This window comes from Scyliorhinus canicula, chromosome 16, assembly GCF_902713615.1.
Source record: "Scyliorhinus canicula chromosome 16, sScyCan1.1, whole genome shotgun sequence".
Taxonomy (NCBI): domain Eukaryota; kingdom Metazoa; phylum Chordata; class Chondrichthyes; order Carcharhiniformes; family Scyliorhinidae; genus Scyliorhinus; species Scyliorhinus canicula.
The window spans coordinates 134,999,799-135,026,826 of NC_052161.1; the positions used below are offsets into that span (position 1 = coordinate 134,999,799).

Here is a 27,028-nt window from a genome sequence, read left to right on the forward strand (position 1 = left end):
ACCCACGGGCTCATTAACGTTATGAGTACAGATACTCACTTTGCGGGCCTCGTACAGCAACCTAACCCAATCCGCAAACCCCTACCCAAACCAGCCCAACACCTCAAACAAATACGCCCGTTCAGTCCGGTCAAACGCTTTCTCCGCATCCATTGACACTACTACCCTCCGGGGGCATCATAATCACATTTAATAATTGTCTAATATTAGACAACAGCTGCCGCCCTTTCACAAACCCCGTTTGGTCCTCCCCTATCACCCCCGGCACACAGTCCTCCAGGCGCGTTGCCGGCAGCTTCGTGTCGACATTTGACAGCGATATCGGGTGGTTCGATCCACGTTGTTCCAGGTCTGCGTCCTTTTTTAAAATGAGCGAGATGGAAGCCAGAGAAAGCGTGGGCGGGAGCTCTCCCTTACCAACCGGTTCATTGTATATCTCAAAGGCCCTAATTCTGAACCAAACCTTTTATAGAACTCTGCTGGGAACCTGGTAAAAGGCCTCAAATGTTCCATTTATCTCCCTCGACTCAGTAACCACCATCCCCCCAATCCCTTATCTGCCCAATCTCCCTAGCCGCAGTCTGCCTTCTAAACTGACACACAAGTATCCTCCTGGCCTTTTCCCCCAAGCTTATACATCACCCCCTAACCCGACACAGTTGCCCACTGCCTTCCCGTCGACATAAACTCCATTTGGAGCTTCTTCCTTTCTTTGAAAAGTGTCTCCTCAGGCCACCGAGTAGATACATAGATACATAGAAGATAGTAGCAGGAGAAGGCCTTTTGGCCCTTCGAGCCTGCTCTGCCATTCATCACGTTCATGGCTGATCATCCAACTCAATAGCCTAGTCGGAGTACCTCCGTTCCACCACCAAAATGGCCTCCACCAACCTCTGCCCCTCTAACCGCCCCACCTTTACCCAATGCAGCCGGATCGAAATAAACTCCCCTCTTATCACCGCCTTCAACACCTCCCACACCACGTAGGCGGAGATATTGTGCTCCACATAGTCTCAAATAGCAACTCCTATCTTTTTGCAAATCCTCTTATCGGCTAACTACCCCACATCTAACCTCTACTGCGGCCGTTGGGAAACCCCCCCCCATCTTTCCACTTGCAAGTCCATCCAATGAGGCGTGTGGACACCACGACCACCGAGTATTCCGACCCAGCCACCCTCGCCAACAACGTTTGTCCAGGAAGGAAGAAATCAATCCGGGGGAACCCGCTGGACATGTGACTAAATCAAGAATTCCATTGCTCTCGGCCTCCCACACTGCCACGGGTCCAGCCCTCCCATTCCACTGCATAAACCCCAACAGTTCTTTCACCATCGCCAACACCCTTGGGGACCTAGGACACAACTGATCCAATCTAGGGTCCAACAATGTATTAACCCCACCACCCCCAATATTCAGCCAGTACTTGTCCAAGTACCCTCTTCATTAATTCCACATCATTGCACTTTGTGGCATAGATATTCACCAGCACTATGACTGCCCTAGCCTCCCACTTACCATCACAAACCTGCTCCCAGGGTCCGTCACTATTCTCTCCGCCGCAAAATCCACCCTCTTACTAACCAGCACCTCTACTCCCCTCGCCTTCATCTCCAATCCCGAATGGAATACCTGTCCCACCCAACCTTTCCTCAACCTCGTCTGATCCATCACCTTCAAATGGATCTCTTGCAAGAACACTACGTCTGTCTTCAAACGATGTGGAGATGCCGGCGTTGGACTGGGGTGGGCACAGTAAGACGTCTTACAACACCGGGTTAAAGCCCAACAGGTTTCTTTGGAATCACTAGCTTTCGGAGCGCAGCTCCTTAATCAGGTGAATGAGGAGGTGGGTTCCACAAACACGTATGTAGACAAATTCAATGATGCAAGATGATACTTTGAATGCGAGCTTTTGCAGTCAATTAAGTCTTTGCAGGTCCAGACTGTGTGACTGGAGAGAGGGATAATCACAGCTTAAAGAGGTGTGAATTGTCTCTAGCCAGGACAGTTGGTAGGATTTTGCAAGCCCAGGCCAGATGGTGGGGGGTGAATGTAATGTGACATGAATACAAGGTCCCGGTTGAGGCCGCACTCATGCATGCGGAACTTGGCTAGAAATTTCTGCTCAGCGATTCTGAATTGTCGCGCGTCCTTGGAGAACACTTAGCTGGAGATCAGATGCTGAATGCCCTTGACTGCTGAAGTGTTCCCCGACTGCTCAGCCCAGAACATTCCTGCCTGGTGATTGTCGTGCGATGTCCGTTCCTCGATTGTCGCAGATGGTCTCACCAATGTACCACGCATCGGGACATCCTTTCCTACAGCGTATGAGGTAGACAACGTTGGACGAGTCGCACGAGTATGTACCGCGTACCTGGTGGGTGGTGTTCTCACGTGTAATGGTGGTACCCATGTCGATGATCTGGCATGTCTTGCAGAGATTGCCACGGAAGGGTTGTGTGGTGTTGTAGTCGCTGTTCTGAAGGCTGGGTAGTTTGCTGCAAACAATGGTTTGTTTGAGGCTGCGCGGTTGTTTGAAGGCAAGTAGTGGGGGTGTGTGGATGGCCTTGGCAAGATGTTCGTCTTCATCGATGACGTGTTGACGGCTGCGAAGAAAATGTCTGAGTTTCTCCACTCCGGGGAAGCGGTGGACGATGAAGGGTACTCTGTTGGTTGTGTCCCGTGTTTGTCTTCTGAGGAGGTCAGTGCGTTTTTTTGCTGTGGTGCGTTGGAACTGTCAATCGATGAGTCGAGCGCCATATCCCATTCTTACGAGGGCATCTTTCAGCATCTGTAGATGTCTGTGAAGTTCCTCATCTGAGCAGACCCTCTGTATATGGAAGGCTTGTCCATACGGGGTGACTTCTTTAATGTGTTTAGGGTGGAAGCTGGAGAAGTGGAGCATCGTGGGGTTAGCCGTGGGATTGCGGCAAAGTGAAGTGCTGAAGTGACCATCCCTTCATCAGCTTTCCCACCTACGACCGGCCAGAATGGCTGACCAGGCTGGCTCTTGTTGAAAAAAGACCTCAGCTGAGCTGAAGGCATGTCGGCCTACTTGGGGAGGGGGGGCAATGCAGATGGGATTGGGGAGAGGTGGCTGCTTCTGCGACGGCTCAGGGATCAGGAGGTACCACAACACGAAGGGAAAGTTCTGCCTATTACATTATTTCAAGTCCGCTGTCCTTGAGTAAAATCACAAAAATCCATCCAGTGCATGGCAATTGCTGTAATTTATCACATTTGTGCCTGAAATCCAATAAAAATCTCCCTCCATCTTTCTGACTAACGATTCTGGTTCCAGCTTTCTGATTGATTTTTTTTTATCGTAAAAATGCTGAACCACATCAAAAAGGGAAGTTGACCTCTTTCCTCATAGCACGCGATTTTTCTAAAGTTTCATTCACGAGACGTGGCGATCGCTGCCAAGGTCATCGTTAGTTGCCTGCCTTTGGTCGTCCTTGGGAAGGTGGTGATGGATTAGATTGGATTTGATTTATTGTCACGTGTACCGAGGTCCAGTGAAAAGTATTGTTCTGCGTACAGTCCAGGCAGATCGGTCCATATATGAAAAAACATAGGACATACTATAAATACACAATGCAAACACCACAGGCTCAGGCATCGGGTGAAGCATACAGGAGTGTAGTACTACTCAGCAGAGAAGATGTTTGAAGATATCAGTTCATAAGAAGGTCATTCAGGAGTCTGGTAACAGCGGGGTAATAGCTGTTATTGAACCTGTTAGTGCGTGTTCTCAGACTTTATCTCCTGCCCGGTGGAAGAGGTTGGAAGAGAGAATAAGCCGGGTGGGAGGGGTCTTTGATTATGCTGCCCGCTTTCCCAAGGCAGCGGGAGGTGTAGACAGAGTCACTGGATGGGAGACAGGTTCGTGTGATGGATTGGGCCGTGTTCACGGCTCTCTGTAGTTTCTTGAGGTCCTGGGCCGAGCAGTTGCCATACCAGGCTGTGATGCAGCCCGATAGGATGCTTTCAATGGTGCATCTGCTTTTTTGCAGCCTGCGTAGTAACGGGGCTTTGCAACGCCGCTAGATTGGCAGTTCCAGGATTTGGATAGAATGACCATGAAGGAGAGGCAGGATATGACCCAAGTAAAGGTATTGTGTGACCTTGAGGTGATGGTGCATTACACGAATCACAGTAAATCTGAAATTGGCAGATGTTTGCTAGACGAGAATGTTAACGGGAATGGGGATGAGGTGAGTGCGCGGAGTTAAAATATGGATCGACCAACAATCGCATTGAATGGCGGGATAGGCTAGATGGCCCAAATGGCCGCCTCTTCCATTGTTTTCCGTAAGTTTCATGTTCCATTGTTTTTAAAAAGCAGCTGACAAAGGAGAGGGCCGGAATATTAGCGAGTACTTTTAAGATGCTAGTTAGACCTGAAACATGTGAAATTGCAAACTTGCACAATTAAATCATCGCCGTGGCCTCCTGGAGATCCATGTCGATAATATACACTCGGACAAATTCTCTCTCCGTTTTCTTTTGGTGAAAATTTTCCGCTGAAAATAAATTGTTGATCCCTGCACTACTAATAGTTAAGCACTCGTCAGTTCGTTTTCAATGTGCATGGGCAGCACGGTGGCCTAGTGGTTAGCACAACCGCCTCACGGCGCTGAGGTCCCAGGTTCGATCCCGGCTCTGGGTCACTGTCCGTGTGGAGTTTGCACATTCTCCCCGTGTTTGCGTGGGTTTCACCCTCTCAACGCAAAAATGTGCAGAGTAGGTGGATTGGACACGCTAAATTGCCCCTTAATTGGAAAAAATAATTGGGTAATCTAAATTTATTTTTAAAAAAGTTTTCAATGTGCAGTCTGGTAGATTGTTACATCAAGTGTAATGGTGAAGCTGGTGAACTAATAGGAGGAAAATTAATACCCACGGTATTAGTATGAACAGGTTAGTATCTCTGGAAGCACAACCGATCGGGGCATTTAATTGAACTCCCTGCTGCGTGTAGCTCCTGATGTTGGAACAGCGCAAATTCACACCAAAGGTCCACCTCCAGCTTACCATGACAGCAGTTCTCTATCTCCCACGCTAGCTTACACCTGCCACTTGTTGCTCGAGCTCAAGCCTGCTGTGTGCTCCTAGACCTGCGGGCAATGCTGTGATTAGCATCGATAACACTCACAGGAAGCTAGATAAACGTGAGGGGGGAAAGGTATGGAAGGATGTGTCGATAGGGTTAGGTGGAAGTGACTGGGGTGGTGGGGATGGGCCATTCAGCCCCATCGTCTCTCTGCAAAAGTAATTCACCTAGAGTTGCGATCGGGTTGGGGCAGTGCGCAGATTCTTCAGCCTCCATTACTCGTGGGGTTGCAGTGAAATGATCACTCAACTGGTCGTCTACCGTCACCAGTTCTAAACCCAGAATGAAAGAGATACAACACGGGTCGGTGCAGACTTGATGGGCCGAATGGTCTCCCTCTGCACTGTAGGGATTCTGCACTGTAGGGATGATGTAGAGATGCTGGCTTTGGACTGGGGTGAGCACAGTAAGAAGTCTTAGAACACCAGGTTAAAGTTCAACAGGTTTGATTCACCTGAGAGAGGAGCAAGTGCTCCGGAAGCTAGTGATTCGAAACAAACCTGTTGGACTTTAACCTGGTGTTGTCAGACTTCTTAATGCACTGCAGGGATTCTGCACTGCAGGGTTTCCATGATTCTAACCAGGCCTCTTTCAATAAACACAGAATAATTGATTTATTGTGAAACAACGAATTGCAAAAGCTGGTTAACCGACAGTTTGATATCTGGAAGTATAACAATTCACCTCCTTTGTAAAATCCCAACACATACACAAGCAAAAGAAATAAGGGGCTGGATTCTCCGGTTCTGGTGCTGTGTCCCCACGGCGGCGTGGGAACGGTGGGGTTTTACGTCAGACCAAATGGCGCAAAACGGCCACCGATTTCCCCGTTCTGCTGAGGGCTAGCAGGACAGCAGCGTAGAGCACCCGGTTCCAGCACAGCAGTGAAGATTACCGTTTAGAATTCTGAGCGGCACGGTGACGCAGTGGTTGGCACTGCTGCCTCACGCGCCGAGGAACCGGGGCCGGGATCGGTCCATGTGGAGTTTGCACATTCTCCCCGTGTCTGCGTGGGTTTCACCCCCCACAACCCAAAACGATGTGCAGGGCAGGTGGATTGGCAAATTGCCCCTTAATTGGGGCAAATTTACTCAATTTATTATTTTTTTTAAATAGAATATTTATGCCGGTCAGCAGATTTGCAGTGTGGAAATAGCTGTGAGCGAGATACAAAGTTTCCAGAAGACAATTCATAACCGTTAGAGGTTGAGAATCAACTATAATAATAATAATCTTTATCAGTATTACAAGTAGGCTTAAATTCACACTGCAATGAAGTTAATGAAAGTCCCTCGTCGCCACATTCCGGCGCCTGTTCGGGTACCCGGAGGGAGAATTCAGAACGTCCAATTCACCTAACAGCACGTCTTTCAGGACTAATTATATTAAATCAGCAGAGGACTGGGGACTACTTGAAGCACCAAAACCCACCTTTACCTTGCTGTTGGTTTTCATTTAAAAGAAATACAAGCTAGCCAAGGTTTCCCAATTTGTGACGCCGCCCCGCACCCCCCCCCCCCCCCCCCCCCCCCCCCCCCCCCCCCCAAAAACCTGGTCACCTTCACATGGTTTGGACTTCAGAAAGTACTTTCTGTTGGTAATGAGAAACGTGTAACTGAGCTTCCAAGATTGTGTAGGAGACAGTCACCGGGGAGTTGGACGATTGATCGGTGAAAATGTAATGCAGTTTATCAGCTCGGCCAATTCAGTGCAGTGCGGCTGGGTCACAGTGATTCTCGCTCCAAAGGTGGACGACTGGCTGACTTGGCCAAGGGCTGCAGTTTCAGGTTCGGAGTCTTACCTCGTGGTTAGCACTCTGATAGTCGGTCGAATGGATAACGTATCATCTGGAGACAAGGCAATTTGGACACTTGGCTCATAGATTGCGGTTGATGTGAGCGGTGTCTTTAAGAGTCTGCGCTGGAACTGTGAATCGGACCAGGCTTCTCCAGCATCCATGAATGTAAAACATCCTGAAATAGATATTTCATTGAAGCGTATAGTGTGCTTGTTGGCTGAGTTGGCACACATCCCAACAACAAACTGTGTAAGATAACGTCTGCTCTGGATCGACGGAATAACTACTTTCAGGAAGAGATAGCTGGAGGATATGCTAATAATTCATGGCTTTGCAAATCTGATATTCAGTGCACACGGATGAAAGAAACGGGGGTGAGGAGGGGGGGGGGCGTGGAAACGTGACAAGAGCAGGTTGATTGACATGTGCTGTGCTATATGGCTGCCACATTTAAGACCCAGGCACATATGAGAGAACTCACTGCGACAGAGTCTGCCTTTGAGTCTGGCATAAGCAGCTCCTTCCGGTGGATGCGACTTGCCATTTAATCTGGTCTCCGAGGAGGGAGAAGGTCAGGGCACGTGTATTAATTATAAACATGGAGAATAGGGGCAAGGGGTATCCTTAAAATCCGTAGAATCCCTACAGTGCAGAGGGAACCATTCGGCCCATCGAGTCTGCTCCCACACTCTGTTAGAACTCCCCACCTAACCGGCACATCTTTGGACTGTGGGAGGAAACATGGGGAGAAAGTGAAAACTCCTCACCTACAGTCATCCAAGGTGTATTGAACCCGGGTCCCTGGCGCTGTGAGGCAGCAGTGCTAATCACCGGGCCGCCTTTCGCCCATTCGGCTCTTTGGGTCTGCTCTGACATTCAACTGGGTCATAACTGATGCTCTATCTCAATGCTAAACCTCACGTTTTGTAATCTCTCCCTCGCAAGGACATTTTATTTCTTCCCCCCCTCCTGCCCCCACAATGGACAATATATTTTGCCCCTCCAAAGCTCAATCCACCATTGTCAGCATGGTTTGATGAAGGGTAACACATGCTTCACAAACTTGCTCGAGTTCTTTAAGGACGTAACCAGCAAGAGGGATAATGGGGAGCCTGTGGATGTGGTATATCTACACTTCCAGAAGGCATTTGACAAGGTGCCACACAAAAGTTTGATCCAGAAGGTGAGATCTCAGGGGTTGGGCGTAGAATAATAGATTGGATTGAGGATTGGCTGACTGACAGAAAGCAGAGGAGTGGGTTAAATGGGCCGTGCTCTGACTGGTGAACTGTAACTACCGAGGTGCCGCAGGGGTCAGTCCTCGGACCTCAACTGTTTATAATCTATATAAATGATCTACACGCAGGGACAGTGTGTAACAGAGCAAAATTTGCGGATGATACTAAAATAAGTGGGAAAGCAGGCAGCGAAGAGGAGAAAAATAATTTCTAGACGGGATATAAAAAAGGCTAGGAGATTGGGCCAAAATTTGGCAGGTGGAGTTTAATGTGGATAAGTGTGAGATTATCCATTTTGGACAAAAAAAATAGTCAGGCTAATGATTATCTAAATGAAAAGCAGATTCAAAATGCGTCTGGGCAGGGGGATCTAGGTGTCTTTGTTCATGAATTGCAGAAAGGCTCCACGCTGGTACAGCATGTAACAAGAAAGGCAAATGGAATGTTCGCGTTTATTGCAAAAGGACAGGCGTATAAATGTAGAGAAGTGCTGTTGCAATTGTACAGGATGTTGGTGAGACCACATCTGGATTATTGTGCCCAGTTTTGTTCTCCTTATTTGAGGAAGGATGTGGTGCCATTGGAGGCAGTTCAGAGGAGGTTCACCAGATTGATTCCGGGGATGAAGGGGTTGACCTATGAGGAGAGATGAAACAGTTTGAGTTTATACTCGCTGGAGTTCAGAAGGATGAGAGGGGACCTGATTTAGGTATACTAAATACTAAATGGGATTGATAAAGTAAACACAGAACAAATGTTCCCACTTGTGGGGCAATCTAAAACGAGAAGTCACAGATATAGGTTGAGAGGCGGTAGATTAAAACTGAGATGAGGAGACACTACTTCTCACAGAGGGTGGTGAATTTGTGGAACCTATAGTAAGGTGGAATCTGAGTCAATGAATGGTTTCAAGAGGGAGATTGATATATTTCTGATTTAAAAAAAAAAACAGATTAAAGGGATATGTGCAACAGTAGGGAGATAGATTTGAGACCAGGAAGATCTGATTGAATGGCGGAGCAGTCTCGAAGGGCTGAATTGCCACTTCTCCTAATTCCTATGTTTCTATGCAGGGCAACAGTGGGAAAGGTGTGAATTCAACAAGCTTATATCAGATCTCCAGTCACTGCACAGATTGGTCTATCTGGCTACCTGGCTGTAAGTTAAGACAGTCACCCTGTCCATCACATATGTAGAGTTGAGAGAGGGGTGGGGGGCGGGGGTGTTTCCATTGACAAATCCTGCAACTTCGACATTGTCTCCCTCCCTAACTAAATCCCTAGGCAGGGTCGAATGAAGGATGCTGATTTCTTTCTCCCGCTTTGGATCAAAAGGATTTGACTTCTGCTGGTTAACCAGTGAAGATATTCTTATACTGAAGTGTTCCTTAATTCTCCCATAATAGAGGGCAGAAGAATTTTATTTAATAAGCTAATCATGTTTAGCTCCCAATGTCTGAACATATTCTCTAGCTAATGTTGTAATCAGTAAATAATTTTAAACCTAGAAAGTGTCATCCATTAGTGTATTTTCTCTTTGATAATAATTGCGTTTGCCTTTCTAGATTTTCCAACAGGTCGATTTTAACAAGAAACCTGGCCGGATGAGTGTTCGACCAATCAACTTTGCTGTGATTCTTAAGTTGTCCAACGCAAATTTACAGGAGAAAGCTTTCAGGGTAAGTAGGGCACTAAAAGGTAACCTTGCTCGTTGCCCGTGTGACCTCGTAGCAATTTAATGGGATTATAAGGATTATGATCACGGAAGTGCAGTGCATTAGAATGCCTTCCTCTCTCTGTCTCTCTCAAAAAGGGATGAGTGTGGCCTCGGTAAGAATTGTCTCCTTGTGCCTTGGCGTTGGGCAGGAGCATTCATTCAGAAACCTGTGTTGCTCAAACAGAAACAGAGTGCTCAGTCATTTTAAGCGAGAGTGTGATGCAAAGTGGGTCTCCCACCTTTGTAAATAAACAGAAGGAAACAGATTGAGAAGTAATTGCGACACTCTAGTTTTGTTCTTGGACGCATGGTGTGAATGGCATGGTGACACAGTGGTTAGCACTTCTGCCTCACAGCACCAGGGACCCAGATCCAATTCTGGCCTCCGGTGAATGGATAGAGTTAGCACTTTCTCCCCGTGCTTTCCTGAAGGTGCTCCGGTTTCCTGCTACAGTCCAGAAATATGCAGGTTAGGTGGATTGGCCGTGCTAAATTGTCCCTTAGTGTCTATAAGGTTAGGTGGGGTTACAGAGATAGGGTGGGGGCCTGACCCTAACAAGGGTGCTCTTTCAGAGGGTCGGTCTAGACTTAATGGGCCAAAAGTCCTCCTCCACAGTAAATTCTATGATTCTATGATATAATATGACCTTCACGTAATCACCCCAACCCTCTTGCAATTAGCCCTTTTGTGATCTTCGAGCCAGCCACCATCACCCTCAATTTGCCAACCATCATTCTTGACACTCCCTCCATCAACCTTCATCTGACCTCGGCTACTCTCAATTTGCCCAACCCCACCTTTGACCTGACCTCGACCAATCTCCCTCTCGTACTTGAGCTGCCTTTGGTAGAGATTGACCTACCCTCTGTCACCCACCTCCCTCACTCCCTCTGACTGCCCCAGCCACCACCTTTCTCGGGGCCACCGCAGCCTGACCTCCCTCCCCGCGCTCAGCCATGTCCCGACCTTCCTGAACAGCCAGCACTCAACCCAAAGCTTATCCTCCTGTCCCTGGTCCCAACGGAGACCTCTGGTCCCAACGGAGACCTCTGGTACAAGAAAAGCAGCTCCTACTCACTCCAAATCCACCGCGGAGTCGGCCTTGCCTGCCTTACACAACTTTTAACCGGTCATGACTCTAAAGACATGTGTTTCTCTGTTACTGCCAACTTAATCACTAAGGTATAATTTTATTTGGTGACCATCAATGATGATTGTGATCCGGACTAGAGAAACAGAGACCCTTTTCAATAGGATTCAGAGCAGATATGTTTGCCGCTTCCAAATGTATGAGGGGAGTTTTGATAAAACAAATAAGGAAGTATTGGCCGGGATTTTACAAAGTGGTGGTGGCGACCTTCCCTCGGTCGTTCATGGAAGCTCCAGATGCGTTTTATGTTTCTCAGGCAATTAATTGGGGATTCTACCCTTGTAAAGGAGGAGCCCTGAAGAGCTGCCGGCCAACTGCTCTGTAGTCTCAGTAGCGCCACTGGGAGCAGTGGCCACTACTGGAACTTCAGCAAGCCCAGGCCCACTAAGGTGGAGGAGGCACTGGAATTGAGGGGGGGTTTGTGGGCTCCTTTCAACCTCCCGGGACCCAGCTTCCTCTCCAAATCCAGAATCGTTTGCAAGATCAGAACAGAAAGTTGCTGAATGACATTTATTGAGCTCAGTGCTCGCCCAATTATTTTATGCTTTGGGGAGATGGGAACAGCTGCCAGAGGGGGGGGGGGGGGGGGGGGTCAATATACCCAACTCTCCTCAGCTTTATCTGGCGAGCATTCACCGAACCCAATAGTGCTTCAACTTTCAGGAGAAGATACTTTATTAACATCTTGAAAGGCTCAGAACATTAAATGTGACGCAGCTCCATAACTTAACTAGAATCCATTTGAACATACTATTGTTCGATTTATATGACTGCATGTGGAAGCTACTTGATTGGTATTGGCCACAGAGCTGACTGAAAACCTTCGACAGCTATTAAAACCCTTCGTGCTTTGGCTGAAAAGTCCGTCCGTCAACACTGTTGAGATCCAGGCAAACAATTACCTAATAACTGCTGCCCAAGTTCTGAATCTTGGAAACCGCATTTGAGCCGAGGCTTTGACTTTGAAGTTCATAGATTTCGATCTGTCACTGCTTCTTCCTGCTTCATTAAGTGGGGCTGGTGATTATTGTACTTTGCCAGTAACCTCGCCCTGTCGGGTTTGGCATCTGAACATGTTGGTTATAAGTCCACCCCCATTTAGGTCCCTCACGATGGAATAAGACTTTGTTTTTGCACACGCTAAAATTTTATCCAACCTCACATGCTTCTTTCATTTTCTTACTGGTCACAAATCTTTATATAGATGAAACCAACTCGGTTGGTCCCAAACTTTAAATAGATCCATTGCTGAGCCTCGTAACAAAGAACAATACAGCACAGGAACAGGCCCTTTGGCCCTTCAAGCCTGTACCGGTCATAATACCACCCTTGGCCAAAACCCTCTGCACTTCCTAGTGCCGTATCTCTCTATACCCACGTATTTGTCAAGATGCCTTTTGAACGCCGTTAATGAAGCTGCTTCCACTGGTTTCCCTGGCGACGCAATCCAGGCACTCACCACCCTCTGCGTAAAAAACCTGCCTCGCACATCTCCTCTAAACTTTGCCCCATGGACCGTACACCTGTGCCCCCTGTGACTGACCCCTCCACTCTGGGAAAGAGTGCCTGCCCATCCATTCTAACCATACCCCTCATAATCTTGTAGACCTCTATCAGGTCAGCCCTTAACCTCCGTCGTTCTAATGAAAGGCCTTTTCAGCCTCTCCGCATAGCTAACACCCTCCAGAGAAGGCAACATCCTGGTAAACCTCCTCAGCACCCTCTCCAAAGCCTCCACATCCTTCTGGTAGTGTGGCGGCCAGAATTGCGCGCAGTATTCCAAGTGTGGCCGTACCAAGGTTCTATACAACTGTAGCACGACGTGCCAGTTTTTATACTTGATGCCCCGCCCAATGAAGGCAAGCATTCCGTAAGCTTACCATAGACTGGTGAAGCATATCTTCTTTTGTTATATCTACGGTAGGTTCGGCATTGCTTGCCAATGGCACACTATTTTCAATCCCCTTCTGTGAAATTTGCATTCCATGTGTTTCCTTTTCGAAGTCTTTGTGATTTGTAGCCCTTGGAGCTTAATCATTGTGTCAGCCCTTTGTTCTATCATTTTAATCTACTCTGGAGCCTCTCTCAACAATAACTGAGCTGGGAGATCCACATTGAGTCCTTGCGCACACAGTCGGTCCGATAAATGATTTGTTGCAGTGCAGTGCAACATCCAGTAACAAATCCTGTGAATGTCTGCACTTAATGTGATTTCCTGCCCTGGTACCACAGTTTTGCATTAAAAGTCCCAGAGGCAGTCAACATGTCAGTACCTGGACGATAGCAAATCATCCGTCGTACCAATCATTTGCTCCAATTTGCACTAAGAAATTGCCTGCTTTTTTGCAGGGAAGCTATTCCATAACTTATTCCGTTAGGTGCTGAGCCCTGTTCTTTTCCAAGGGGATAAATCTTTTTAGAAAGACCACACTGATAATGAGGTATCTAAGCTGCAATTACCGAGATGCAAAAGGGGTGTTTGTTATTGGATGGGTTAGCAACCAGAATTTCAAGATTTGCAGTTGGACACTGAAAGTTTATGGACCCTCTTTTCTTACAAAAACGACTGTTGTGTCTGCATTGCAGGATGGTTTGATCGAACAGCTGTATGACCTGACGCTGGAGTATTTTCACACTCAGGCACACACCATAGGCTTTCCAGAACTGGCACTGCCTGTTGTCGTTCAGGTATGTAGTTACTAACGCTAATTCTGTGAGTGCTGTGTGCATTCTAGTGCTGGTAGTTTTGTTTAAAAGTTGTAAGTGTGGAATCCCGCGTTCAGGTAAACGAGCATTTTACGTATTCTGAAGCTAAGAAGGTGAAATAGGTTTCTGTCTGTAACCCGCTATCGTTGCTCGTATTTACTTCGTTAATTGTATGAAGCTCATGCGCCATATTTGCCCAAATGCCTGGGTGGCAATTCTTTTGTCAAAATCCTCCCAAGCTTTGATAATGTGCCACTTTCCACTTTGCAAAATCGTACTATTGTATAAATTTCACTCCAACTAATGATAACAAGACTGGGTACTATATACATTGTACCATGCCACATCTTCAGTTCTCTGCCAAGGCAGGACGAGGATCAGACAGGGATGAAACCAGACACTGTTGGCATTTAGTTTAGATCCACGCACCAGCCATGTACAACTGAGCGAACTGGCGTTGCCCAGGTGTAATCCTAGAGGTAACTCCCCCCAAATTGACCGCACAGAACCCGCCTCAATGTTTACATTGGAAGAGATGACGTGGAGATGCTGGAGTTGGACTGGGGTGGGCACAGTAAGAAGTCTTCCAACACCAGGTTAAAGTCCAACAGGTTTGTTTGGAATCGCTAGCTTTCGGAACGCAGCGCGTTCATCACCTGTTGAAGGAGCAGCGTTCCAAAAGCTAGTGATTCCAAACAAACCTGTTGGACAAACAACCTGGTGTTGGAAGACTTCTTACAGTGCATTGGAAGAGCTATCATCCCCTGGAAGTGCACAAGTTACCGCACAGTTTAAGATTTCCGTCAATGCACAATTCGACGGGAGAGCGGGGAAAGGCTGTCCGCAGGCGACTGGAGTGGGAAAACCAAAGGCCTCGATAACCTCCGGCCCCTCAAGTCGCATTGAGACCCTCCACTGCTCCCCTCCAGCTTGGAGGAGGCGGATCAAGCGCTTGCTTGAGATAATTGTTTGAGGCATCTCGCCACAGCAAGACTGCCCCCGGGTATAAAATTAGCTCCATGCTGAAGGCATTTTGGAGCTGGGAATGCAAGAAGGATAACAGGAAAATGATTGTGCCAGCCAGCCAGCTGGATGCAATTTCTACAGATTTGAAAAGAAAAAAATTCTTGAATTCTCTGTCGGCTTGTGCTGTGTGATCTTTACCAACCGCTCCATCCAGGGAGCCAGGTGGAGCGCTCGCTCAGGCTACCGGAGAGTTGTACCGAACTGCTCCACCTTGTCTTGATCAACACTTGGCCGGCGCTCGCCCTCGGAACGCCAAGCCGTTTTTTGTTTCCCCTCTGCACTGCACTTTGAAATATTGTCACCACTTCCGAAAATGCGTGCCAGAACAAATGCTAATCATTAGTGCTTCACGCAATATGTAACGGTGAGGACATCTGCTTTGACGAGGCTTGCCACATCAAAGGATTTCATGGTCGGGGGGGGGGGGGGGGGGGGCTGGAGACTGACAAGCTATCAAGAGGGCAGAAGGCCGATGGATTTGGTGTGGTAACATGGGGCAGAATTAGGCACCTTTTTGCGCTGAGGGTGTGCATGTGATTGTGATTCAGGGTGAAATGGGTTGGTCAAACACGAGCTCTCTGCCTGAGGTGTGGTCTTTATTATCTTGCAGCTGAAAGCCTTTATCAAGGAATGCAAAGTGGCCAATTACTGCAAGCAGATCCGGCAGCTCATGGAGAAACTGCAGGAAAACTCCACCTATCTCACCAACAGGAGGCAGGCGGCCACCTTTGGCGTGGCAGATAAAGAGGCTGTGGTAAGTGGGTGAGGTTGCTTTATTTCCTCTGTCGACATTCCATCTGCCGCACTTTGACTCTGGGACGTTTGAAAGCAGTTTCCTCACTGACCTGGAGCTGACAGCAAATTGAATTTGTTAATCAGCGGGCGAGTTACAGCCACTGGTCGGGGGGGGGGGGGGGTTGCGTTATGAGGATGGGACATGTTCATGGCTCGAGTGTGGGGGCAGGGAGGTTGGTAGCAGGCGATCATGTGATTACATCTCCAGGAATCTGTCCAGTCAGTGCTCCCAACCCTGCCCTCTGCACAGTGGGCACTTCAGCATCAGAATAGTACTTTTGCTTTGCAGAGATATCCCTATGTATCAGAATTAACTCCTAGATTACGATGTGAATTAAGACAAGTGACGCATCCAATTCTTCTGGTCACAAAGGCAAATTATTCCGGGGCTTTTGTTTAACCAGCGAATTTTACAGCGCAAACGCATTTGGCCCATAGTCTGAAAGGCTAATTGACCTTGTTCCATAGTCTGAAAGGCTAATTGACCTTGTTCCATAGTCTGAAAGGCTAATTGACCTTGTTCCATAGTCTGAAAGGCTAATTGACCTTGTTCCATTCTCCTTTATCCTAGTTGTTTCAACTTTTTTTTAAAATTGCCTGTTGAAAGTTTTTCCTAGATTCCTTTTTATCACTACTTCTGATAGGAATGGTGCCAATGCTGAATCCCCGCACTATAATAATAATCTTTATTGTCACAAGTGGGCTTGCAATGAAGTTACTGTGAAAAGCCCCTAGTTGCCACACTCCGGTGCCTGTTCGGGTACACGGGGAGATTTCAGAATGTCCAAATTACATAACAAGCACGTCTTTCGGGACTTTGTGGGAGGAAACCGGAGCACCCGGAGGAAACCCACGCAGACACAGGGAGAACGTGCAGACTCCGTGACCTAAGACGGGATTCGAACCTGGGACCCTGGCGCTGTGAAGCAACAGTGCTAACCGCTGTATTACCGTGCCGCGGTATCAACATCCTGGGGGCTTACTATTGACCAGAAACTGAACTGGACCAGTCATATAAATTAGGGGCAGCATGGTGGCACAGTGGCGTCTTTACTTACATGCATGTGTGTGTACTTGCATATATGTGTTGTATTCCTCAGTGACGACCTGTGTGATTGATTTTTACTTCTCCGGGTAAAGAGAGCCCATCGTCCTGAGCTGAGCCCTTCTCAGTAGGGAAGCCACCTGGTGCCAATGGTATCACTGACCATGAACTAGAGTAAAGACCAGCTGCTGGAATATTGCCGCTGTCCATCCGCCGCTTTTATGAAAACCACGAATGCCCGGTTCAGACTTAAACTTTGGAAATTGTTGAGACAAATTGGAATTGTTTTTAATTGCCCTCGGGGTCGGTCTGGAGAGTTTTCCCATCTCCATCCCGAACTATGTCGGAATGATGTTTGAGTTTCTGTTCGTCTACTGAGGCTATCCAGCAACAAGGAGTCAGCAACACTGTGAATTATCATGTCTGTGTCTTTACACACACACCACACACACACACACACACACACACACACACACACACACACACACACACCCCCCCACCCCACACACACAGGTGCCTGTTTAACATTCTGCCATTTTTTAAAAAACAAAAGGTAGAAAAAACATGCCTTTATACAGCACCGTACACAGCATCAGCACTCCATAAGACCATAAGACATAAAACCAGAATTAGGCCACTCAGCCTATCGAATCTGCTCTGCCATTCAATCATGGCTGATATTTTCTCATCCCCATTCTCCTGCCTTCTCCCCATAACCCCTGATCCCCTTATTAATCAAGAACCTATCTATCTCTTTCTTAAAGACAGTCACTGATTTGGGCTCCAAAGCCTTCTGCGGCAAAGAGTTCCACAGATTCACCACCCTCTGGCTGAAAAAATTCCTCCTCATCTCTGTTTTAAAGGATCGTCCCTTTAGTCTGAGATGGTGTCCTCTGGTTCTAGTTTTTCCTACAAGTGGAAACATCCTCTCCACGTCCACTCTATCCAGGCCTCGCAGTATCCTGTAAGTTTCAATAAGCTCCCACTCTGCAGAAACAAAAAACGGCAGCCAATCTGCATACAGCAAGTTCCTAGACAGGCTGATTTTTAAAAATTTTTTACATTGATTCAGGAATTAATATTGGACAGGACTTTTGGGAAGAACCTAGGACAAGAGACAGTGCAGGAAAATTCCAGTATTTTTGGCTAGTTTCATGGATCATAGCATTTACGTTTACTGGGGCTGGTTTAGCACAGGGCTAAATCACTGGCTTTGAAAGCAGACCAAGGCAGACCAGCAGCACGGTTCAATTCCCGTACCAGCCTCCCCAAACAGGCGCCGGAATGTGGCGACTAAGGGCTTTTCACAGTAAATTAATTTGAAGCCTACTTGTGACAATAAGCGATTTTCATTTCATACAGTACAGAAGGAGGCCATTTGGCCCATCGGTAACCCCACCTATCCTTTTGGACACTTAAGGAGCAATTTATCGTGGCCAATCCACCTAACCTGCACATCTTTGGACTGCGGGAGGAAACCAGAGCACCTGGAGGAAACCCACGCAGACACGGGGAGAACGTACAGACTCTGCGCACAGTCACCCGAGGCCGGAATTGAACCGAGGGCCCTGGAGCTGTGAGGCAGCAGTGCTAAACACTGTGCCACCACGCCGCCCCGTTGAAGGAAGCAACGTTCTGAATAGCAAGTAATGGCATCGCTATTCCCAACCTAAACGAAGAGGATTGGATAAGTGTCCCGTCGGCCGTGCTTAAGTTCTGGAAGGGACTGTCTTTGATTTTACGCCCCACTTCAATTTGCTGTAGTTCGTACACACATTTTAAATTGACTCTAGTTAGAATTTCCTTTCCTTTGAAATCAAAATCAATATTTGCTTATAAATCTTAATTAAAATAGCACATCATGAAAACACACATTTATTCTTTGAAGGTTGAACAGAAAAACTTAACGCATGATAAATAGATCACCTTGTTGACATTTAAGTGGATGGTCGGGCCGTTAATAAGCTGTGGTTGCCCCTGAATCCCAGTTTGATGCTCAAAAAAAATGAAAGAAACTTGGACTGTTGTTGACTGTTGATCCTCAAACTTTGCCGCTCTACTGAAACCTCTGGTGGTGAAAGTCCTGTTACAGTTAAAGACATGAGAATTTTATGCTTTCATGAGGGAAGAGCTGGCCAGAGTTGATTGGAAGGGGAGCCTAGCAGGGAAGACAGTGGAACAGCAATGGCAGGAGTTTTGGGGGTTATTCGGGAGGCACAACAGAAATTCATCCCAAGGAGGAGGCAACATGCTCAGGGAAGGAGGAGGCAACCGTGGCCAACAGGGGAGGTCAGGGACAGTGTAAGAGCAAAAGAAAAAGCATAGACTGTGGCGAGGATTAGTGGGAAGCCAGAGGGAGCAAGCTGAGAACAACTAATAAAGCAACAAGGGAGGTGGTTTTTTCCATATATAAAAGGTAAGAGAAAGACAAGAATGGACATTAAACCACTGGAAAATGAGGATGGAGAAGTCGTAATAGGGAACAAAGAAATGGAGGAGGAACTGAATAGGTACTTTGCATCAGTCTTCATGGTGGAAGACACCAGTGGCATACCAGAACTTCAGGGGAGTCAGGGGGCAGAGATGAGTGAAGTGGCCATCACTAAGGAGAAGGTGCTGGGGAAGCTGAAAGGTCTGAAGGTGGATAAATCACCCAGACAGGATGGACTACACCCCAGGGTTTTGAAGGAGATAGCTGAGGAGATTGTGGAATCACTGGAGTCAGGGAAGGTTCCAGAAGACTGGAAAATTGCTAATGTCACTCTCCTGTTTAAGAAGGGAGGGAGAGGGCACCACAGTGGCACAGTGGTTAGCATTGCTGCCTACAGTTCAAATCCCGGCCCTGGGTCACTGTGTGGAGTTTGCATGTTCTCCCCGTGTCTGCTTGGGTTTCACCGCCACAACCCAAAGATGTGGAAGTTAGGTGGGTTGGCCATGCTAAATTGCCCCTTAAATGGAAGAAATAATTGGGTACTCTAAATTTATTTTAGAAAAGGAGGGAGGCAGACAATGGTAAATTATAGGCCGGTTAGCCTGACTTTGGGTCGTTGGTAAGATATTCGAGTCTATTATTAAGGATGAGATTGCGGAGTACTTGGAAGTGCATGGCAAAATAGGGCTGAGTCAGCATGGCTTCGTCAAGGGGAGGTCATGTCTGACAAACTGTTACAATCCTTTGAGAAGGCAGAGAGGAAGTTAGACAAAGGAGAACCAGTGGATGTGATCTATTTGGATTTCCAGAAGGCCTTTAACAAGGGACCGTACAGGAGTCTGCTAAGTGAGGTAGCCCATGGTGTTAGGGGCAAGGTACTGGCATGGATAGAGGATTGGCTGTTGGCTGAAGGCAGAGAGTGGGGATAAAGGAGTCGTTTTCAGGATGGCAGCCGGTGACAAGTGGTGTGCCTCAGGGGTCTGTGCTCGGACCACAACTATTCACGATATACATTAACAATCTGGAAGAAGGTACTGAGGGCACTGTTGCTAAGTTTGCAGGTGATACAAAGATATGGAGAGCGACAGGTAGTGTTGAGGAAACTGAGAGGCTGTAGGAGGACTTGACCAGGTTAGGAGAGTGGGCAAAGAACTGGCAGATGGAATACAATGTGGAAAAGTGTGAGGCATAGACTATTTTCTAAATGGGGAAATGCTGAGGAAATCAGAAGCACAAAGGGACTTGGGAGTCCTTGTTCATGATTCTCTTAAGGTTAACGTGCAGGTTCAGTCGGCAGTTAAGAAGGCAAATGCAATGTTAGCATTCATGTCGAGAGGGCTAGAATACAAGAGCAGGGATGTACTGCTGACGCTGTATATGGTTCTGGTCAGACTCCATTTGGAGTATTGTGAGCAGTTGTGGGCCCTGTATCTCTGGAAGGATAAACTGATCTTGGAAAGGGTCCAGAGGAAGTTCACAAGAATATTCCCTGGAATGAGGATGTCATATGAGGAGCAGTTGAGGATTCTGGGTCTGCACTCAATGGAATTTAGAAGGATGAGGGGGTACCTTATTGAAACTTACAGAATACTGAGAGGCCTGGATAGAGTGGGCATGGAGAGGATGTTTCCTCTGATAGGAGAGACTAGAACCCAAGGGCACAGCCTCAGACTGAAGGGACGATCCTTTAAAACACAGATTAGGAGGAATTTTTTTAGTCAGAGGGTGGTGAGTCTGTGGAACTCTTTGCCGCAGAAGGCTGTGGAGGCCAAATCACTGAGTGTCTTTAAGACAGAGATAGATAGGTTCTTGATTAATAAGGGGATCAGGGGTTATGGGGAGAAGGGAGGTGAGAAACATATCAGCTATGATTGAATGGAGGAACAGATTCAATGGGCCGAATGGCCTAATTCTCCTATATTTTATGGTCTTATGATCCTGCCAAAGCAAGATGGTTGCCAAACCTGCCTGTGAAACTTGACGGCACATGTCATAGAATCCCAAGGGGCGGCACAGTGGCGCAGTGGATAGCACTGCTGCCTCACGGCGCCACGGTCCCAGGTTCGATCCCAGCTCTGGGTCACTGTCCGTGTAGAGTTTGCATGTCTTCATTTCCCCATGTCTGCATGGGTTTCACCCCCACAACCCAAAGATCTGTAGGATAGTAGGGTAGGTGGATTGGCCATGCTAAATTGCCCCTTAAAAAAATATAGAATCCCTACAATGCAGAAGGAGGCCATTTGGTCCATCGAGTCTGCATCGTCCCTCTGAAACAGCACCCTACGTAGGCCCCGTTTCCCGCCCCTATCCCTGTGACCACACCTAACCTTTGGACACACCAAGGGGGCAATTTATCACGGCCAATTCACCTCCCCGCAAATTTGGACTGCGGGAGGAAACCGGAGCACCCGGAGGAAATCTACGCAGCCATCACAAGAACGTGCAAACTCCACACACACACACACACACACACACACACACACACACACACACACAGTCACCCGAGGTCGAATCGAACCCGGGTCCCTGGCGCTGTGAGGCAACACTGCTAACCACTGCGCCACCGTGCCGCCCGTGTGCAGAATGTTATGCTGCAATTTGTTGGAGACAAAGCCTTTCACTCAGTTTCTGAGTCCTGTGGCAGACAGGGTGCGTGCATTTCAGATTTTTGGGGGGGGGGGCTTCTAATCCATCCGGTGATGGCCCAGTTCTGCTTGCAGCTCCAGTTCTCGTTTCCTCTGTCACGCAACACGTAAGCACCACCGGGGGCGGGTTCAGGCGACTGGGTACAGGCCTAATTACGTAACCATCCCTCCCACACCACTCCAATGTGCTATTATGACAAGGTGGTTGATTGGAAGAAAGGTGACTTCCCAAAAGAACAGTGGGGGAGGAAAAAGGCAAGGGAAATCTACAGGAAATCAAAATGGGATAAAAGGAAACTGGGACCCCTTGGAGAGTCTGCTGCCGGCGCTGTAATATTTGTAATGCCAGGGCCAGTGATGCCCACATGGACGCCATGTCACACACTGCCTCCTATAAAGATGGCGGCCGCGCATGCATGGCGTTGGTGGCAAACGCAAACCTTTTTTTTTAAACGACTTTGCTGTAGAATTCACTGATTGGAGGCCAGCCCTGACAACAGCACGTCCCACCTCCCCATTGGCTGATGGAGTTGCACTAATGGGTGGTCCCCGTTTTGGGCCTGGGTTAGAGGTTGTGCTGTTGTCATGGGTTACACTCTGAACAGACCTCTATCTTTGCACAAGTAATGGAACATTATTAGCGTTATGGCCAGCTCTAGCTCATTTTCTCACCTTCCAGTTACAGAACAAGGATGTATTGAACAGGCACAAGATGGAAAGCGCGAGGAGACGGATGAACTAATTAGCGCACACAAAATAAATTGAGCAGATTGTGGCAGAGCAGTTAAAAGTAAACCTGCTCCTCAGTAATGATTTTAATCCAAGATTTATAACTGCCTCCACGTCTGATGTTTACAGCCAATGTACAAAGTGGAAATTATTTAATAATGCATCACACTGCGCTGCAATAATTCACTGGGTTAGGAAGGCACTTGTTGTTTGCTGGCCGCCAGTCCGATGAACACAGGTGTGATACCCTGTGCATGGCGGATCTCTCCGAATCCTCTTCCCAGTTATCGCGGAACTAACGGCAATGCGTCTGTGCCCGTACTACGCGGACTGCAGCGGTTCAAGAAAGCAGCTCACCACCAACACCTACTCAACGGTAGTTTGGGGATAGCAATAGATGCAACCAATGACGACACACCTTGAATTAATTTTTTAAAAAACCAGAGTTAGAGATTGTCAACGAAGATGTCACCAAGTACAAGTGTGTTTAACACGGCGCTGTCGTGCAATCTGAATTTCACCCATCCTGTTATTTTTTTCGTTTGTTCCTGGCGATGTGGGCATCGCTGGGCTGGGCCGGCATTTGTTACCCATCTCTAATTGCCCTTAAACCTAGTGTCTTACTTGGCCATTTCAGTGGGGGGTGCAGCTAAGTGTCAACGGCATCGACGTGGGGGTCTGGAGTCGCATGTAGGCCAGATCGGGTAAGGACGGCAGATTTCCTTCTCTGAAGGACATTAGTGAACCAGATGGGTTTTTACAACAATCGACAATGGTTTCATGGTCATCATTAGACTTCTAATGCCAGATTTTTACTGAATTCAGATTTCACCATCTGCCATGGTGGGATTTGAACCTGGGCCCCCAGAGCATTAACCTGGGTCTCTGGATTACTAGCCCAGTGACAAAACCTCCCCTACATTTGATCGAATAATTTCAATTCTCTTCCTGAACCTCGTGCTGCACTAAGGCAGACTCTGTTTCCAAAGCTAGTTATTCCTGGAATAGGTCGCTCGTCTGTCAGCAGGGTCTTGTAGCTTGAGAGGCGCCTCTCCACATCCGAGTGTGGCTGACCAGGAGTCTCATAGGCTCAGTGGTTAGCACTGCTGCCTCACAGCGCCAGGGACCCACCCCCCGGTTTGATCCCGGCCTTGGATGGCTGGATTGGCCATTCTGCATTCCTCTCGAGTGCCCAATGATGAGCTGGGTTACGGGGATGGGGTGGGGGGATGGGCGCTGTTTCAGAGGGTCGGTGCTGAACCGATGGGCTGAATGGCCTCCTTCAACACTGTAGGGATTCCACAAAATGATGATTCTCCCACTCTTACCGCCAGTCATTGGCATGTTGGATGGATTTGCAGATTGACACTCAACCTGTTGGCTGTTTTATGGACGGACCTTGCATAGCCATCAAGTGGGACTCGAACCCCAGAGCCTCCGGCTCAGAGGCCCGACGCACTGCGCCGCAAGATCTCCCAGAACGAATAATAGTTGGCTGTTATCAGTTAATGCTGTTTCTCTAGTGATTTATAGTGCAGTCTTCATGGCAGCAGCTTGCTTGTATCTTTCTAACACAACACGCCAATTTTGATCTGCCGAATCGTGGACCAGTTTACCCGCTGGATATTGTCTATAGAATAAGAGCTGGTTAGGGATCCATTGTACAGAATTTGAAATTAATTGTGACATGTTGGTGATGGGAGTTCGTGGAGTTCGATCCCCGTACCGGCTGAGGTGACTCATGAAGACCCCAAAACCACTTTCCTCGCATCACCTCTGGTTCATGGCCAATCTCTAGTGTCAAACACATTTTTATAAAAAGACTTGCATTTATATAGCACCTTTCATTATTGCCAGACCTATCCAAAGCACTATACAGCCAACACATAGTTGTATGGTCACTGTTGTAATGTGGGAGATTGTCCAGGCAGGTTTCTGCACAGCTATAGCAAGGTGGCAGTGAGTAGATCATCTGTTTTTTGTGATGTTGATTGAAGGATAAATATCGGTCGGGACACCGGGAATAACCCCATGCTCCTCTCCAGAATAGTGCTGTAGAGACTCTTACAGAGAGGGAGTTCCCGTCCGGAAAGGCGGCACCCCCTCCCGTGCCGCACCCCCTCCCCCTCCCCCTCCCGTGCCGCACCCGCTCCCCTCACCGTTCCGGGGGCCCACCCCTCCCCCTCCCGTGCCGCACCCCCTCCCCCTCCCGTGCCGCACCCCCTCCCCCTCCCGTTGCCGCACCCCCTCCCCTCCCGTGCCGCACCCCCATCCCCCCTCCCGTGCCCGCACCCCCTCCCCCTCCAGTGCCGCACCCCCCTCCCCCTCCCGTGCCGCACCCCCTCCCCTCCCGTGCCGCACCCCCTCCCCCTCCCGTGCCGCACCCCCTCCCCCTCCCGTGCCGCACCCCCTCCCCCTCCCGTGCCGCACCCCCTCCCCCTCCCGTGCCGCCCCCCCTCCCCCTCCCGTGCCGCACCCCCTCCCCCTCCCGTGCCGCACCCCCTCCCCTCCCGTGCCGCACCCCCCCCCCTCCCGTGCCGCACCCCCTCCCCCTCCCGTGCCGCACCCCCTCCCCCTCCCGTGCCGCACCCACCTCCCCCTCCCGTGCGCACCCCCTCTCCCCCTCACCGTGCCGCACCCCCTCCCCTCCCGTGCCGCACCCCATCCCCCTCCCGTGCCGCACCCCCTCCCCCTCCCGTGCCGCACCCCCTCCCTCCCCTCGCCGTGCCGCACCCCCTCCCCCTCCCGTGCCGCACCCCCTCCCGTGCCGCACACCCCTCCCGGGCCGCACCCCCTCCCCCTCGCCGTGCCGCACCCACTTCCCCCCCTCACCGTGCCGCACCCCCTCCCCGCCCGTGCCGCACCCCCTCCCCCTCGCCGTGCCGCACCCCCTCCCCCTCCCGTGCCATGCACCCCCTCCCCTCCCCGTGCCCGCACCCCCTCCCCTCGCCGGTGCCGCACCCCCTCCCCCTCCCGTGCCGAACCCCCTCCCCTCCGTGCCGCACCCCCTCCCCCTCCCGGGCCGCACGCCCCTCCCCCTCCCGTCCCCCTCCCCCTCCCCTCACCGTGCCGCACCCCCTCCCCCTCCCGCGCCGCACCCCCTCCCCCTACCCGCGCCGCACCCCCTCCCCCTCCCGCGCCGCACCCCCTCCCCCTCCCGCGCCGCACCCCCTCCCCCTCCCGCGCCGCACCCCCTCCCCCTCCCGCGCCGCACCCCCTCCCCCTCCCGCGCCGCACCCCCTCCCCCCCCCGCGCCGCACCCCCTCCCCCTCCCGCGCCGCACCCCCTCCCCCTCCCGCGCCGCACCCCCTCCCCCTCCCGCGCCGCACCCCCTCCCCCGCCCGCGCCGCACCCGCTCCCCCGCCCGCGCCGCACCCCCTCCCCCGCCCGCGCCGCACCCCCGCCAGTGTCAACCTTTTGATTATTGCATTCAAGGTGCTGAAGTGAGACATGAACCCACAACCTCCTGAGTAAAAGGTGAGAGTACTGCCCATATAGTCACAGCCTACGCCCAATGTGAGGGAACAAAGGGAATCGGAAAGATCAAGCCAACATATTTGGAATCGTTTTTTATTCGTTAACTGGAATGAACACTTTGAAGTAACTCTGTAGAGTTGAGCAGTTTTATTGCTATAACATCAACTTTGCTTCAGTTTCGAAGGACATGAACTGAAATCTTAAAGAATGGACAGTTAACCCGGGCCTGGCACTGCCCTGTGGCTGCTGCCAGCTTCGCTTTATGGTTCTTGCATAATTGATTTAAGACTCGACTGATGTGCAAGCAAATGTCTGGAAATCCAAGATGCTTGTGCACGAAATACTTTTAGTCCCATGTGAAACAGTTGAGCAAACGTCAAGTGTGATCTGAAATATTGATTAAATGAATCTTATCTGAAACAGGTCAAGTGCACAAAGAAGGGATTGGCTGGTTGATGCTCAAATTGACAGCCAAGTGCTTGAAAATTTAAAGTATTTGTTTCAAGTTGTTGTTTGTGTGTTCAGGAGCTCTTCAGAGGCCTGGGCCCACGAGCTAGGCCACCATTTCAGTGCAGTACTGAGGTTAAAATTGAGGCTTCGTCTGCCTTGCTAGGTTACAGTTTTAAAAGTGTTACGGGCCAGGGTTTAGAGAACCCCAAAGTGTATCGTGGAGTTCACCTGACCCACAACCTTTACTAGATTGTGGTGTGGGGCGCACACGGCCCACTCTACAGGTGTGGTACATCAGAAATGGAAAAGTATTTTTTAAAGCAAAACAATGTTTATTCTATGAACTCAAGTTAACCTTTTTAAAACATACAGTGAACATCTTAGCAACCATTAATTCAAATACAACCCCCAAAGAATACAACACTAAGTAATCCTTTAAGCTTTCCTTTTAACATCCATAAGACTTAAAACACCGTTTACCAGAAGCACATCAGGTTAAAGTCACTACTGTTATTAGTTTTAAATCACCAGGATCGATTTACAGTCTTTAGATTACAGAGAGAGATTCACACACCTTCTGGCTGTGACTGCAGCTTTCCAGCTCTGAAAACGAAACTAAAACACACCCTGCAGCAAACAGCCTAAAACGAAAGTAAAAAGCTGACAGTCCAGCTCCACCCACTCTCCGACATCACTGCAGTG

General features: G+C 49.2%; 1 protein-coding gene across 2 annotated transcripts in view; it reads left to right on the top strand.

Moving 5' to 3' along the window:
• The window catches only part of noc2l (NOC2-like nucleolar associated transcriptional repressor), a 185,613-nt gene that overhangs the window by 117,925 nt on the left and 40,660 nt on the right, over positions 1 to 27,028 (top strand). For both annotated transcript variants that reach the window (XM_038821980.1, XM_038821981.1), the window contains exons 13-15: positions 9,720 to 9,833; positions 13,609 to 13,710; positions 15,365 to 15,508. In XM_038821980.1, coding sequence (XP_038677908.1) covers positions 9,720 to 9,833; positions 13,609 to 13,710; positions 15,365 to 15,508 — 360 coding nt within the window. The remainder of the gene's footprint in view (positions 1 to 9,719; positions 9,834 to 13,608; positions 13,711 to 15,364; positions 15,509 to 27,028) is intronic.